At 35.9% G+C, this 16,348-nt stretch overlaps 1 protein-coding gene across 1 annotated transcript; it reads left to right on the top strand.

Moving 5' to 3' along the window:
• The first annotated feature begins 12,103 nt into the window (after positions 1-12,103).
• Positions 12,104-16,343, top strand: kcng4b (potassium voltage-gated channel, subfamily G, member 4b). The gene is made up of 3 exons (XM_046857215.1): positions 12,104-12,232; positions 13,098-13,928; positions 15,520-16,343. Exons 2-3 carry the CDS (start codon positions 13,176-13,178, stop codon positions 16,339-16,341), a joined length of 1,575 nt encoding a protein of 524 aa, XP_046713171.1. The 5' UTR covers positions 12,104-12,232; positions 13,098-13,175; the 3' UTR covers positions 16,342-16,343.
• Positions 16,344-16,348: the final 5 nt, after the last annotated feature.

Genomic DNA, 16,348 nt, shown 5'->3' with positions numbered 1-16,348 from the left:
CCTTTCTAGCCAAAGTGCAATTTTTAGCATACCACTCTCTACACAGCAGATCGCTACACATCATTATCTTAAGAGTCTTAGGAATAGCAAAATGTTCTTTGTGACTTTACATGTTATGTTTTGACACCCGGGGTTCCACACCCAACTTTTTTCCACACCCAGCTCTTTTCCACACCCAACTCTTTTACAGCTGTAAACACAATAGTTAAAAGGTTTCCTGGAATTGTATTTAGGCAACAGTCCTACACTTTCAAGAGTTTTAGCTCGGGGCCAGATTAGCTCACCGGCTTTCATAGGCCCTTGCCACCCTGCCTGCTCTGGATCCTGATCCTGATCCTGTTTCTTTTCCTGTTCCTAAACCTGTTCTGCTCCGCCTCCCTTTACCTGGTTTGGACTATGGTTTAGTTTTTGTTTGTGCTGTGCCTTTTGATGTTCCTCTTTGCCGTTATTTCGATTGCTCTGTCTCCTGGCTCTCGATTTTTTGGACTGTTTTTTGATTTGTGTTTCTGCTATGCCCTTTATTGTGCTTCATTATAGTGTTTTCTCCATACACCTGCTTGCATCCTGCATTTGGGTCCTCACTCACCCAGTCACCCGCACTTCCTGACAGCATAATCTGGCCTTGCACCGTGATTTCTGTCACTTCACATTCAGTGATAAGATTCCAAAATAGTGCTGATGATTTAAGCTGGCTGAAAGACTCAACAGATCAGATGTTATGTAATAACAAGCTGTAATAAACAATGTACCCTCCACTACTTAAGATTCAGAAGTTAAGATTAAATCTAAATGGTCAATTACATTTTCAGATTATTTTGTGCCTGAGCAGGAGTTACAGTACGTTCTGAAAGAAAAAAAAAAAACAGGTAAACCATCTAAAAATGTCAATCCGACCATAAGATCAAGTTCAATAAGCCACAATTAGATAAGGAAAATCCTTTCCACCAGTCAAGGTGTTCTCTGATGTTCCCTAAAGACATACTCACTGTAACAGTACTGAAGTGTAGCCTAATGCATGTCACTGTTGATGAATGACTTCAAAAAGAAAGATAGTGTCTGCTTCATAATGAATGACTGCACTGCCCATGTACAGTATTTCTCAGTATTATATCAGTCTAAACTCTAAATGAGCTATAGCACTACCATCACAAATGGATGAAATGAGCTTGGGTTAGAATGTAACAAAAATGATCAGTAACAAAGATAACTGGTGTACACCGCACATAGGTTTGTCCGTGGAATCTTTTGCGTTCACACTTTGAAACCTGAAAGATACAAACCAGGATTTTTGTGTCCATGGTCATTGCAGAAATACAGCTACACTTTGTTTGTTTGCATTACAGTCTGTTTTGTTGGTACATTATGGACTGACTGTTTAAAATATCAAAATTCTCAAACTTTTTGTATTTATCAGTGCATAGATAAGAGATTGGATCTGAATTCCTTTGATATCACCTAATAACCTGTTTGCTGGTTTTGATGTCAGATTTGCTACTTCGAGTTTCAACTTTTAGCTAACTTTTAGGAGGCTGATACTGGCATGTGTTTAAAAAAAAAAAAGTAAAAAACAAAACAAAACAAAAAAACATATTCTTGACAAAATACAAGATGGCTGCAAATCAAATTAATTTAAATTTGAATTTGACCCAGTAGTGGCACTAGAGCATTGGTAGCACATAGAAACCTGAGCCAATAATAATAATAATAATCAATAATAATAATAATAATAATAATAATAATAATAATAAGATCAAAGGTTATAATTAACATAAAATAAAGCAACAAACCTTCCAATAAGGTCAAGACCAAAATACTAAACAAAAGCTCTGAAAGGAGTAAACTTCTTATCTTTACTAAACAAAAAAATAACAGCTAAAAAAACAAAACAAAACACCAGACTCTAGCTATAATCAGGGGAAAACAGTATTATGAACAAAAATTGCATTCACAAAATATATAATAAAAAGAATTGAATAAATAGGATTTAAGTCTATATACACAAAATATGTACACCGAAATTACAAAATATGAAGCTTTTAGATTGCTTACCAATAATCATTGGTAAAAAAATTAGCAAAAAAACAAACAGAAAAAACCCAACGCATTTAAAAGCTTAATAGCTTGCAATTTTGGGCTTGGCTTAACGCAGGCGTGTCAAACTCAAATTCACAGTGGGCCAAAATTAAAAACTGTGACTAAGTCTCAGGCCAAACTCAATATTTTATTGAAAAATGACCGCAATTGTGCATGTTTTCCCTTCTCTCTAGATGTGTAATGTTGAACCTTTTCATATGGAAACAAACTTTAGTTTTGCATAAACATTAAATCTGAAACAACCAAAGTTTAATATTATAAACACATGAGAAATTACATTTGAAATAAAACACACATCAGTGGTATTCATTTCTTATTATGTCTGCCTCGCTCTATCTATAGACTTTCAAATTTCCTTCATAATGAAAATCATTTTTCACAGGCCAACAACACAACGACTCAGATCCATTTGGAGGTTGGTTAGTGCGCTTTCCACGTCAACCACAAACGGATTACTGAGCAGTTCAAATCTGCATTTCTGGGCTTCAAAGTCGGTAAATCTCCGGGTAAATTCAGCGCTGAGTATGCGGAGTTTTTCAGCGGTCTCGACTGACGCGGCAACGCACTAACAAAGCATTCTGGGATTTGTAGTATTAGCGGAGCATTCTGGGATTTGTAGTATTAGCGGTGTATGCGCTATATACTGGCGGGCTAATACTAATACTAATACACATTTGATATGATCTTGCGGGCCAAATATAATTACACCGCGGGCCAGATTTGACACCACTGGCTTAACTGCAAAACAGTATTAAAACCACGGCACACACTGGGTAGGAGAAACGGGTGTTTTCACACTCTTCTTCACACTCTCCTATCTCTGAAAAGAGCAGATAAACAGTGTAAGCTATTTTAAAGTGACCCTTTTGAATAAAGCACTATGCAGCAAAGTCATTTCTGAGAAATCTTCCAACAACTTGCAGCAACAGACTGGTAGAGGAGATTCACCATCTTGCTACAAAGACATGTTGTCTCCTTTGTGGCAATATACGGGGAGGCAGCATTCGAGCAGGAAAAGCTAGGAAGCCCAACATATTGATGAAGAATGAGGGCTGTTTCCTGGAATGCTCTAAATAAAGGAGAGCATAAAACAATCTAGCCTTCATCGTGTACAACATATCACATCCTGACATTAGACAGATTCTTTCTTTTTATAAAGTTTTTATAAAGTTATAATTTTTTTGCAGAGAAAGTTGTATTACAACTCATGTATGTATTACATAGACATATGATTATATGGTATACTTTTTTGCTTCTCAAATTGTGTATGTGTGTGTGGTGATAATATGTGCAATACATAAGCATGGGTTCATAGACCAGTCGCTGTGGTTCACACTAGACTTATATTCATGGCATTATAAAATACCAGGAGTTTTTTTCCATTTCTATTTGTAAAGGCCACTCCTATTTGTTCAGCTCTTTGTCATTTTAAAACTGGACTACATCAAATGCTGTGTAGTGGGGAAAATTTCAATATGCTATCAATATATCAAGCAATATATCAGGAAAAGAACGTGATGGAAACACTTGGGCATGTTCTAAATATCTGTACACTTAATAGTTATATTAATAATTTTTGTACTTTCCCCTTTCAGCAAACATTAACAAAAGTACCCTTTCTAGCCAAAGCGCAATTTTTTTATTTTTTTTTTATCAGAGATAAGCTTCCAAAATTGTGCTGATGATTGTAACAGGGTGAAAGACTCAACAGTTTTCAGACGTTATGCTGTAATAAACAATATACCCCCCACTACTTAAGATTCAGAAGTAAGGTTATTTAAATCTAAATGGTAATAATCAATAATAATAATAATCAATAATAATAATAACAAGATCAAATGTTATAATTAACATAAAATGAAGCATTAAACCTGCAAATAAGGACATACCAAAATACTAAACAAAAGCTCTGAAAGTAGTAAACGTCTTATCTAAACAAAAAAAGATTAACAGCTAAAAATAATAAATTAAATAAACAAAACAAAATAAAACGCCAGACTCTAACTAGCCATAAACAGGGGAAAACTGTATTACAAACAAAAATTGCATTTACAAAATATTTAATAAAAAGAATTGACAAGACTAAATAAACAGGATTAAAGTTTATATAAACAAAATATGTATACCCCTGCCAAAAAAGTGAGAAATTACAAAATATTAATTTTCAAATCATTGGTTAGAAAAAGGCAAAAAAAATAAAACAAACATTCAAAAGGTAATAGCTTGTAATTTTGGGCTTAGCTCAATTGCAAAACAGTGGTAAAACCACAGCACACACTGGATAGGAGAAACGGGTGTTTTTTACACTCTCATTCTGCAATTATATCCACCTGCTCAGTAGTCTTTTGTACTGTTCAGGATTTTTCTAGATTTTATTTTTATATTTTAATTTAGTAATAGGAAAAACTAAAGAGTTAAGTTAAACCTAGCCATGTGCTTTACCTGGGATAAAGTCTTTTTAAAGCTGGCCATATTCTCTCTGCACCACTGCCTTAATCTCAGTAAAATCAAAGATATTAACATTTACCTCATTTGACTGATCCTTTTTTATCTAAAGTAACCTATAAGTTACAACTGAGCAGTTAAGTCTTAAAGGTCTTGCTCAAACAAAAGTAGGTGGTACTGGGATTTGAGCGGATGGCCTTCTGATCAGAAGCAAAATGCTTTAACAACCACTGCCCTGAAGACTTGGGTCCTCCAAGCAAAATAAGGAGGATTGGAATGTGAGTTTCAGCACCTTAAACAAATCTTTTGAAACACAAAAGAATTTTGATGATGAAGAAATTGATGATTATCTGAACAGAATGCAGGCATCTGGAACTGCAAGAAAACAAACTCGTTTTGAAAATCTTTTCTCTTATCTGCAAGTTTAATCTGAAATAAAAGAAATGAGGAAGATTAGAAAATATATGATTTCTTATTTGTTTTGTCTTTCCAACCACACTAAAATGTAACTACATTTTTTATGTTTGTAATGTTTTGTATATGCCACACAAAAAACAAAAAAAAAATGCAACAAATCATGCTTTTTCTTTATGTTTTAATATCAAATAAAAATGCAAGACATTTTTTAGACTTTTTCATTATCAGAGGACTGAAAACCCTATACTACACACAACACTAACTATAAACACCAAAAATATCTCTAAAAAGAGCAGATAAACAGTGTAAGCTATTTTAAAGTGACCCTTTTTAATTAAAAGAAGAGCATAAAACAATCTAGTAAAACTTGATAAAAAAAAAAAGATAAAAATGGTTTATTCACTGTTCACTATGGCTGGCATTTGAAGGACATTTTATTCAGCTGATAATGTTTCATGGCAATAAGAGTAGGATCATATTGATTTTAAGAAGGAAATGGCGTGCATAATGGGAAACCTTATATGCCAGTGATTGTCTTTGCATTTGTAAAAAAAACAAAAAAAAACCCTATATAAAAGTGCAGTGATTGTTCAATTGTTCAACATTCAATTGTTATTAGTTTGTCTTGATTCATGTTGTCTTATATTAGTTTAATCTTAACAACAACCAAATAAAAATAATATAACACCTGAATTTAAAAAAATGGGACTGTTGGATGCCAATGCCATTTTTAAAAAACTGTTTGTTCTCCACATTTAAATATATACTCTATGGACAAACTAGGTCACATGATAACAGAGAATAACAAAGGATTAATAGCTTTCGTTCCATTTCATCTTTGTAGCTTATAAAAGTCTACTGCTCTTTTGCCTGCTTTATTACAAAGCACACTTTGTGACAGTATGGGCTATTACAGATTGTTTTTGAGAAGAATCACAAGAGCAAGAAAACACTGACACACTTGTATGATGTCTCTTACAACTCCCTCACAGCATTCTCATGTGTCTGGGTAACCTGATATGGTCCAGGCAGGTTGTCCTAGCATATGTAACCTAAGAGCCAGAGCAGGAACAAGGAAAGAAATCAGACCAGACCATAATTAATTACACAACAATGATGTCTGTCATGATCTAAAATTTGAATTCTTCAGGGAAATGTGACTCCAACCTACAAAAATAGAATATCTTTCCAAAATATATATCTAAATAATTGAAGAGAAGGTTTGTATAGCTCTTTTAAAAAAAGGACATTGTCTCAAAGCAGCTTACAAAATTTAACAAATTGTGACTATATGTTTTGGGATCATAAATGAGTCCCTGTAACTTTATACTCCATTAAGCAAGTCAGTGGCGCCAGTGGTAAAAAAGTTTTTTCCTAAGATGGTAAGAAAACTTAAAGAAGGAATGAAATATATTCTCATCTGAGTGTTTTATTTGTTAAATGTGTTGTGATCACATTTAAATAAATATTCAGACTATTTGTGTACCAGGTCCATCCAATTTCTCTGGATCTTGTTTGGGATTTACATTTTGACTGGAGTTCACCTGTAGCAAATTCAGTTGAAATAAAAAGTCACACATCTGACTCTATAAGATCGAACAGCTGAAAATATATATCAGAGCAAAAACCAAGCCATGAGGTCAAAGGAATTGCCTACAGATCTCAGAGACAGGAACGTGTTGAGGCACAGATTTAGGAAAGGTTACAAAAACAAATCTATTGCATTGGAGGTTCCCAAGAGCACAGTGACCTCCAAAGTTATTAATGGAAAAGTGTTTTAAACAACCAGGACTTTCCTACTGCTGGTCACCAATCCAAACAGAGCCTTTTAGATGGTTAGCCATCTTTGCAACACTCCAATGATCTGGATTTTAAGACAAATTGACAAGAAAAACCTTTTTTGCATTTTGAATTTCATGTATTTAACAGTTTAATTTTAAATGTATTTAACAAATAACCATAAATATCAACACTGGGGTCATGATAAAGCCTGAGATATTGATAGGTTAACAAGATATCTTAACCAATTAATATTTTTACTTTTATGAATACATCTGTGTGAATTTAGTAGTTAAGGCTGTGTGCAAATGTGTGTGAAATGACTGAAAACAGAAGTTTTGAAGTTTTAAAGTTTGCAAAGAAAGCAGATCCACAACTTAGTATTGAAATACTAAGCTTACCATTAATCACAATTAAACCTTTTAGTGTCCAGAACAGATTATTTATAATCCCTGATACTCATCATTATTATTCCCTAGTTCAAAAGGCAAGCAAAATTATATTTGACATGTTTTAACCTCGGTTTTGAGCTTACTTTAACAGTACAAATAAAAAAGTCATAAACCGAATATAAATATATAAAAAGATAAATAATTTGTTAATAGCCTAATTCCATCTGTCATTATAGTTTATCTCAAAGGGAATTAGATACACTAGGAAATGCTGTAGGATTTTGTTTGAGATAAAGTACTGATAGAATTTCCACAACAACGATAAATTACATGATAACAGTTCATCACTATCCTATTCAATTAATTAAATGCTTCTTCTTTCTTCTTTATGTAAAAAAAATGCACTTATCAAGATCTTAAATCTTAGTTTCATCTATAACTCCTTGGCCCTTCTCCATATTTGAGCTGGCACAAGACATTTGCATACAGATTTCCAATCAGGCGTGACCTGACACCCATGACAAGGTGCTGACTGTGAACTACTATTAGAGGATTCTCAGAAACTCAGAGACATCACATTATGAAGGAATTCTCTACACCTGTGTCCACCTGACACAGTACACATTTTTCCATAACAATAACATTGCTGTTATTTATATACTTTACAATTTAAGGAAATCCAAATGTCCTATACATAAAAACTGTCCTCAAATGTCTTACTCATTATAACATTTGATATTTTGATACGTATTATTCTCAGAAGAACAAGAATAACATGTCCTAGTCACATTTTTGGTTCTAATTATACTGTAGGTCTACACTTTCACTAAAATCATTATTATTCTGTACTCACTGATCAGCTGACGCCCCTGTCCAAAACGACATACAAAAGTGCTTTAAGTCTCTATCAATGAATACATCTGCACTGGTATGCTAGATTAAGATAAATCAGCCTACAGCTGTGTTAAGAGGTAGGTCTTCACCCATTGCTTGAAGATAGCCAGTGAATGCGCTGTTCATAACATCTAGGCGAGGTTCATTCTACCACCTCGGTGACAGAACAGAGAAGATCTTTGAAGTATACTTACCTCTTACCCTAAGAGATTGTGGTACCAGTCAAGCAGTGCTAGAGGATCTCAGGCAGCGTGGTGCAATGCGAGGGTTGATGTGGTCTATGAGGTAAGAGAGTGCTGGTCCATTTTTGACCTTGTTGACAAGCATCTGTGTTTTAAATCTGATGCATGCAAATACCGGAAGCCAGTGGAGGGAGCTCATCAGTGGGGTGGTGTGGGAGAACTTGGGCAGGTTGAACACAAGTCTCGCAGCTGTGTTTTGGATCATATGCAATGGACAAATAGCTTTTACAGACAGACCTTCCAGCAGAGAGTTGCAGTTGTCCAGTCTTGAAATGATAAGAGGCTAAACTAGCACCTGAGCAGTGTGTGGGCAGAAATGATCAAATCCTTCTGATGTTATAGAGAAGGAAGCGACAAGAACGAGTTACTTTAGCAACATGTCAAGTCAAGTCAAGTCAAGTTTATTTCTATAGCGCTTTTCACAACAGACATTGTCTCAAAGCAGCTTTACAGAAAGAAACCTTGAGAGGAACCAGACTCAAAAGGGGAACCCATCCTCATTTGGGTGACATCAAGAGTTTGATCATAAATCTTTCAACAATACAGACCACTGGAGAGTGAGAACTAACATGATTACTGGAGTATAAGATTATAAGTAATGTTCTTTCTACAGTCTTATACAGTCTATATGGTTAGTAGCTCCTAGTTTCATGAGCTCAACATTTGTGATCATCACAGAGATCCAGCATCAGCTTCTCCATGCCAAAGCCTTTAAACACTCCAGGAGGTCTAATGTCAAAACCACACATTTAGTGGGATCCAATTGGCACTGGCACGTCTCTAGATGGTTCAGGATGTTTGCAAGTTCGGCATCTACTTCTTCAAAGGTCCGTAATCATCACGAGGTGGGAGGTGACTGGAGCTGGCCAAACCTCAGGGTGTTTTGGGATGGGGAGAGAAAGAGAAGCAGTGGAGAGGAATTAGCGTAGCTGCTGTTCATGATATTAACAGCACAAGTTGGTAATGTGCATGTGATCAGATGTACTGGAGCACAAGGTTATGATGTGATGTGTGTTATGTGTAGGCTTTGCTAAAAAGATATGTTTTTAATCTGCACTTAAACTGGGAGAGTGTGTCTGAGCACCCAACACTGTAAGGAAGACTATTCCAGAGTTTGGGAGCTAAATGTGAAATTGATCTACCGCCTTTAGTGGACTTTGCTATTCTAGGAACTACTAGAAGCCCAGAGTTTTGAGATCTCAGGGAGCGTGGTGGATTGTAGCATGTTAAAAGACTGGAGAGATACATGGGAGCCAAACCATTTAGTGCTTTATAAGTAAGAAGTAGTAGTTTGAAGTCACATTAAACATGACCAGCAGTTCTGCTTTGATGGGTTTTGCATAGAAACATCATTTCATCATTTAAAACAAAAAAAAAAACTTTCTAGAAAAATGCTGTTTCTATCTGTTCTAACTGATAGCTGTCATCCTACAAATAACCATTTTTATTCTGATGGATATGATCAGTCAGATGCTTATTCAGTGACTTATCTAAGATACACTCAAATTCTGTAACTGATCCAGGATACAGCTGCATGACTTGTTTTCAACCATCTCCCACACCACCCTACTTTGCCCTTAATGTCTGAACACCTTACAGAAGTACCAACAGAGTATTTAGACTGATGGTATTCCAGTGAACCAGTTTGTAATCATTAATAGAGACTTAGCCACTGTGGGTAAAGGCATCTGCTAAAGGCCCTAAATGTAAATGTGTGGTTATCTCCATCATGATGACTGCATGAGAGCTTATCACTGTAAACCCTAATTCTGTCATTACTTAAATAATCAAGTAATCTTGAGTTAACACTACTTGAATTTTGTATTTTCTAACCATAACTCAAAAATATAAGTTGGATTAACTTACTTAGCCGCAAAATACTTCAACTTAAAATTTTGACTGTTATGAACTCAAAATTCTGATTTATAAAAATAGTCACTCTGGTCTCCCTTGATGGTGATTGGTTATTTAAGGAGTTCTGCCTGCCATAAAGAGAACTAATGCAGTGATTGATTAAATAATCCTATAGGCGGTCCTTAATGCCTGTTGCTGATGCTGGAAAGTTCTGGAATTAATCTTCTCGTCATTCGCCATTTTAAACTCGGTAAGTAAAGTTATTATGCAGAAATGAACTTGAAAATATTATTTTAATTGTCAAATATGTTTGTTTAAAGCCTAATTTTACATTTATATAACAAGAACCACCCAGTCATCATTACAAATCTTTCAGACACGTTGTGTTTCCTGTTCAGACTTTGCTAACACTGCTATCAATTTTGTGAAAATTATTTTAGAAATCATATTGAGAAACTGAATTTGACTTGTAAGATGTAAATTCTTTATATATTAGTTAATCGTGTGTTTTTAGGAAGAAAAAAGTGTTCTTCAGCAGTCCATCTTCATATTTATCATCAATAATTAATTGTCTAGCTGTTTTCCTATCCGTATTTGCTGGTTTAGGCTGGTTTTATTAATAACATTAATTTTGAATATTATTAATTATAATAAAATATAATTTTCTTTGTGATGTTTTGTCAATGACTGTCAATTGTTTTTATATTTTCAATTGTTTTTATATTTTCAATTGTTTTTATATTGCAGGTGAAACAAGAACATGTGGAAATTAGACCTGAATTACCCCAAATCTTTCGCAAACACATTTGATTTCATACAGCGTGTACTGATGTCAATGGGACAGAATGCCCTCAAGCCCAAACTACAGTCTTTGGCAAATCAGCTTTTTTGTTAATAAAAATTTTTTTAGTTTAAGTGCACAGAGTTCTAGCAGTGATGTTGTGCGGCAGTTAATGTGGGATATTGTTACCACCTGTACAGTGTTGTAGACTGTGGCTGTGACCTAGGTGTTTTCTGATACAATATGTTTTTGAAATTTAAACTGAAATGTAATTTATATCATTTATCTGTACATTTTTGTGTGGCTGTGACCAGTTCTGTTTCATTTATTGAAATGTAAATGTTTTAATGTTTAGACAATTTTGCACAATAAATACATTCAATATGATGTTCAATGTGTTTTTTGGACTGAATAAAGCACAGTCAAAAGAACAATGATATTAGTCAATTCAATTTATAATCATTTGGAACTTCAGAGTAATTTTTTAAGTTGACTTAAATATGTAAGTAAATGAACTTAATAGTTTAAGTGCAAATTATAAAACACCAAGTTAGATAACCTTAACAATTTAAGTACAGTCTACATGAGAACCAAGTTAAGTGAACTTAAATAAACAAGTTTTGGAAAATCCATTACTCAATTCAATTGAGTAAACGAGTTTACTCAATAGGTTGAGTTCATTGAACTTATTAGGGTTTTCAGTAAATGGTTTGATAAGCAGGAAAATTATGAAAATCATGTTTTTATGACTATTGTAGCCTCTGTAGGACAACAAAGAGATTAAGGAATGATATGTTAAACAAACCACCATCAATAAAACACTAGAACGGAATTTTATGCTCTAGTTCAGAACTATAGACGTAAAATACTTGGTTGCTTGCAAATTGTGCATTTATTTTTATACAACACTGTAGAGTATATATAAACACATTTATTATTTAAATTTTTTTTTTTTCCTTTTTTCTTCTCTTCTGGTTTACCTAGGCCTGCAGATGTCGATGGGATTGGCGGATTACTTCGTGAACAGAAAGATTCAGGAGTCAGCAAGCGCTGTGGCGCATGAACACACCGGCGCTGAACTGCTGCAGCTCGGAGATGCTGCGCGCACAGCTCCACTTCTACAGAACGCCTTTTATCTCTAACGGGACGTTCGTGGGTGCCTCCGGCCAGTCAAAAAAGTTGTTATTTCTAACAGGAGTATAAACTGAGAGCTGAGTGAAGGAAATAATAAAAAAATATTTTGTGGGAAATCTATATTGTGGGAATTGTGTGATAGTGCGCTCGTGCTGAGGAGTGACGTTTTGGGAGGAAAGCGCACCATATAAGTCCATCAGGTAAGTGCCAAAGAGAGCGGTTTTATTTTAGGGCTTTTTGGAACTGAATGGGGGATGGACGAGCTGCGTAAGGGTGAGGAGGATATTTGAATAAACAGATTAGACTCACAGAATAGATATTATACGAAGTGAATTAAAGTGAGAATTTGTGGGGCAAAATTTGAAGAAAGTGTAAAAGCCAAAAATATGTAAGCCAAATACGAGTTTAAACTGATGTCACTCTTATAAACAGTTCAGCTTCCAGTTGTGTAAACAATTCCACTTGTGTTTTTGCTGTGGTGATGGAAAAACTATCCCCAAAGATTACTGCTTCTCTCTCTCTCTCTCTCTCTCTCTCTCTCTCTCTCTCTCTCTTGCTATTTTCATATCAAAAGGTTTTCTTTGTCCACACTAAAAAGTAGAGACAATAACGCTTGCACTGCCCTTTCAATGGGAACCTAATATCATTTTTGTCTGAGCCCAAATAGCCTTTAGTTTCATGTTGTTTATTATTTTGCATGCATTAATTACTCTCTTTATTATGAAGACCTACACACCTGCTCAGTCATGCAATTATCCCATCAGCCAATCATGTGGCAGCAGAAAAGTGCAAATACAGGTGCAGGTTAGGCGTCTCAGTTGTTGTTAAGATATTAGATTGGGGTAAAATTTTATCTTAGTTATAAAACATTTCAAAGTCAATAGAACAATCAGATATGTTCAGTCTGAGTTTTACTATGACTATTTTACTATGAGCTAAAGGTTGAAATAGACAAAAGGCTCTGTACCTGTGAAACCCATGCAAACCCTTGCGTACAATCATGCGCACTGTAAGAAAAAAAAAAAAAAATTTTAATGCATTTAATTGAGTTTCTTTTCATTGCAGACTACATCTTTGTAAGCTGTATACACCAAACGCCCAGATTCCACTGTAGCCCCTACATTCATATGGCCTGAGGCCATCATGGCTATTATAAGAAATGCAAATGACTTCAGCAATTTTTCCATCAGCACAGATGACAGCAGCTTGAACAATTTTTTTACTGAGATCCCTGAAACAGAGACCATTAAAGGCGTGTACTTTCAGCGAGCCCAGCTACTACGTGATCCCTCTGCACTCACAAACGTTGACCACAGCAAACTTGCCCTGGTGAATGTTGGTGGGGATCGTTACACATTTGCCTGGAGCACACTGGATGACTTCCCACTTTCCCGTCTGGGTCAGCTACGTCACTGCAGCAGTCCTGAAGACATTGCCAGGCTCTGTGATGACTATGATGAGGTGAACCGTGAGTTCTTCTTTGATCGCAGTGCCACTGCTTTCCGTGTCATCCTTAACTTCCTGGCAGCGGGCAAGCTGAGGCTGCTGAGGCAGGCATGCGCTGTTTTTCTCTCTGATGAGCTCTCTTACTGGGGCATCGAGCCCACTGGCATGGAGCATTGCTGCAGGCGAGCTATGATCACCTGCCTCGACGAGCTGGCTGAAAGGAAGAGAAAAGAGGAAGCTAGGAGGCAAAAGAGGCTGATGAAACAACCTACACGAGAGAAAGAGAAAGGGTTCCGTGGCTTCTTGGGCCATTTTAAGGACATTGTGGATAACCCACACTCTGGCTGGCTGGGCAAGAGCTTTGCCTGTGTCTCTGTGGTTATGATTGCTGTGACCGTGTTCAGTTTGTGTATCAGCAGCTTGCCTCATCTCAGAGAGGAAGAGAGTCGAGTATGTTTATCAATACATCACATTTCATTTCATTTTCATAAAAAGATTATTGAAGAAGAATGGGTGGAAATAATGCAGATAAACTGTTCTTAAGTAAAATTATGGCTATTTAGTCAAAATGAATTAAATTACTCAATTATACATCACTTAATTAAACATAGAAGTACTTGATATCACCTTGAGTAAAATTCAAAACAAATTTACATTCAAATAAAGTACAGTATTCAACAATAGAAAGTATTGACCAACAGTGCTTCATGCCTAACTGGCTAGTTTACTAAGAAATCATAAAGGAAATATTCTGCCAACTTCGTCAAACCTAAACTTTGAATTGCTGTTTTATGTTTTATAACGTTTTTGGAATGAATGCTAAGGGATAATAGTAACAAAACCAAAACCATTCTGGGTAGCTAACTTAGCAAGCTGATTTACAAAATCTAAATTACTAGCCAATTTATCAAGCTAATTTACATTGGACCTTTAGAATTATATATAGTTTGTCATGATTACTCATGTGCCATTTCATTTAATCTATTTGAATTTGAACACTGGACGTTTCAGGACTAGAGACCTGGTGCTCTGGTAGTGCTAAATTACTATTAGCTGACCTACTAAACATGAGGATAGCTTACCATACTACTTATAATTATAATCATTATAAACGGCTGATTTAGTAACTCCATCAAAATGCAATATTTTACCAAGGAAACATTTCTAGGTTTGGAATCAGTACAAAATGTAAGAAAAATATATTTTGTTTCACAAAATATTTAGCATTCCATTTTTTTGTAATGACCACAATGTAGTGATTTCCACACAAAATATACACGTTTGTAGATAATTGTTGACCTAATCTCTGAGTACTGCATACCTAGTGTGTGTGTGTGTGTGTGTGTGTGTGTGTGTGTGTGTTTTGTCTAGTTTTTGTCTGTTGTCTGTGTTTGATTGCCCAGACAAGAGCCAACATGCTTCCCTGTACAGAGAAAACACCAAAAATGCCACTGACTGAAAATTTAGTGATATAGGATGTCTAAGCAAGGAAGTTCCAACAAAAGGCATTTAAACTATGAGTATATACTGTAAAATGTGCAATCAATACTATTACATTTACACTATAATAATAAAAGCGTTGGACTGACAGATGAGAGACAGTCTTATTTAAGCTGCTCCTGCCACTGTACTACTGTAAAAGCTATACTATTTGCTTAATGCTTTTAGGAAAGATTTTGCTGTATCTAATGAGTAATTAGCAAAAACTAAGGCACATTTGTGCTACAATGATTAGGCTAAAAAGATCCTATCTGTGATAGGATAAAATATCTAGTAACTAAGAAAAGAATAGGTTTCCTGTATTTGAATCCAGTTCCTCTTCTGTTTTTTTGTTTTTTTTTTGTCATCTGTCATCTGGCTCGTTCTAGTTTATGCCTTGGGTGTAAATGTATAATTATTGACGTTGTCCCTATAGCTTACAAACAAAACTGTTTTTAACAAGCAGGTTCATTTCTCATTACAGGGAAATGTCAAAAAGTTTGTCATGATCATACATACACTAAGGGATGCTAAATTAATGCGTACCATTCTTTACAAACAGGGAGAATGTTCACTGAGGTGTCAACAGATATTCATCGTGGAGACTGTGTGCGTGGTTTGGTTTACTCTTGAGCTCCTGCTACGATTTCTGCAGGCCCGGAGCAAGCTAGAATTTGCCCGTGGGCCTCTTAACATCATCGACGCTGTGGCCATTCTTCCTTACTACATCTCCCTTCTGGTGGATGAGAGAGATCTGAGGCTGGGAGATACTACGACTGTTGGTGGAGGGTATTTGGATAAGCTGGGTCTGATCCTAAGGCTCATGCGTGCCCTGCGCATCCTGTATGTCATGCGGTTGGCGAGGCATTCACTAGGTTTGCAGACACTCGGCCTAACAGTGCAGAGGAGCATGCATGATTTTGGTCTACTGCTACTTTTTGTGTGTGTGGCGGTCACTTTGTTCTCCCCTCTCATACACTTGACTGAGAGTGAGAGGCATGGCTTCAGCAGCATCCCTGCCTGCTTTTGGTGGGCCATCATCTCCATGACCACAGTGGGCTATGGCGACATGGTTCCACGCACCATTCCTGGTCAAGCAGTAGCCTTCAGTGCGATCCTGAGCGGCATTCTAATCATGGCCTTTCCAGCTACCTCTATTTTTCATGTGTTCTCACGCTCCTACCGTGAGCTGAGACAGGAACACGAAATGATGTGCAAAGATGAAAGAGTAGCATTATTAACCACGGAGGAGGTTTGGACAGACTCGGACAGGAATTCCTACTGTTGGACACAAAATTATCCCAACAAACTACATGAGGGTGAGAAAAGGGATGGGTTTAAAAAATCTGTTTTAGCAGCTACAGCATGCTCGGACATGCTGTAAATACTGC

This window comes from Silurus meridionalis, chromosome 9 (assembly GCF_014805685.1).
Source record: "Silurus meridionalis isolate SWU-2019-XX chromosome 9, ASM1480568v1, whole genome shotgun sequence".
In the NCBI taxonomy this organism is placed as follows: domain Eukaryota; kingdom Metazoa; phylum Chordata; class Actinopteri; order Siluriformes; family Siluridae; genus Silurus; species Silurus meridionalis.
The sequence above is the reverse complement of the archived record's forward strand: the minus strand, read 5'-3'. Positions and strand labels throughout refer to the sequence as shown.

Coding starts and splice junctions, on each gene's coding strand:
- kcng4b (XM_046857215.1), top strand. CDS start 13,176: ATGGCTATTATAAGAAATGCAAATGACTTCAGCAATTTTTCCATCAGC. Junction 13,929..15,519: donor TCAGAGAGGAAGAGAGTCGA/GTATGTTTATCA, acceptor CTTTACAAACAG/GGAGAATGTTCACTGAGGTG.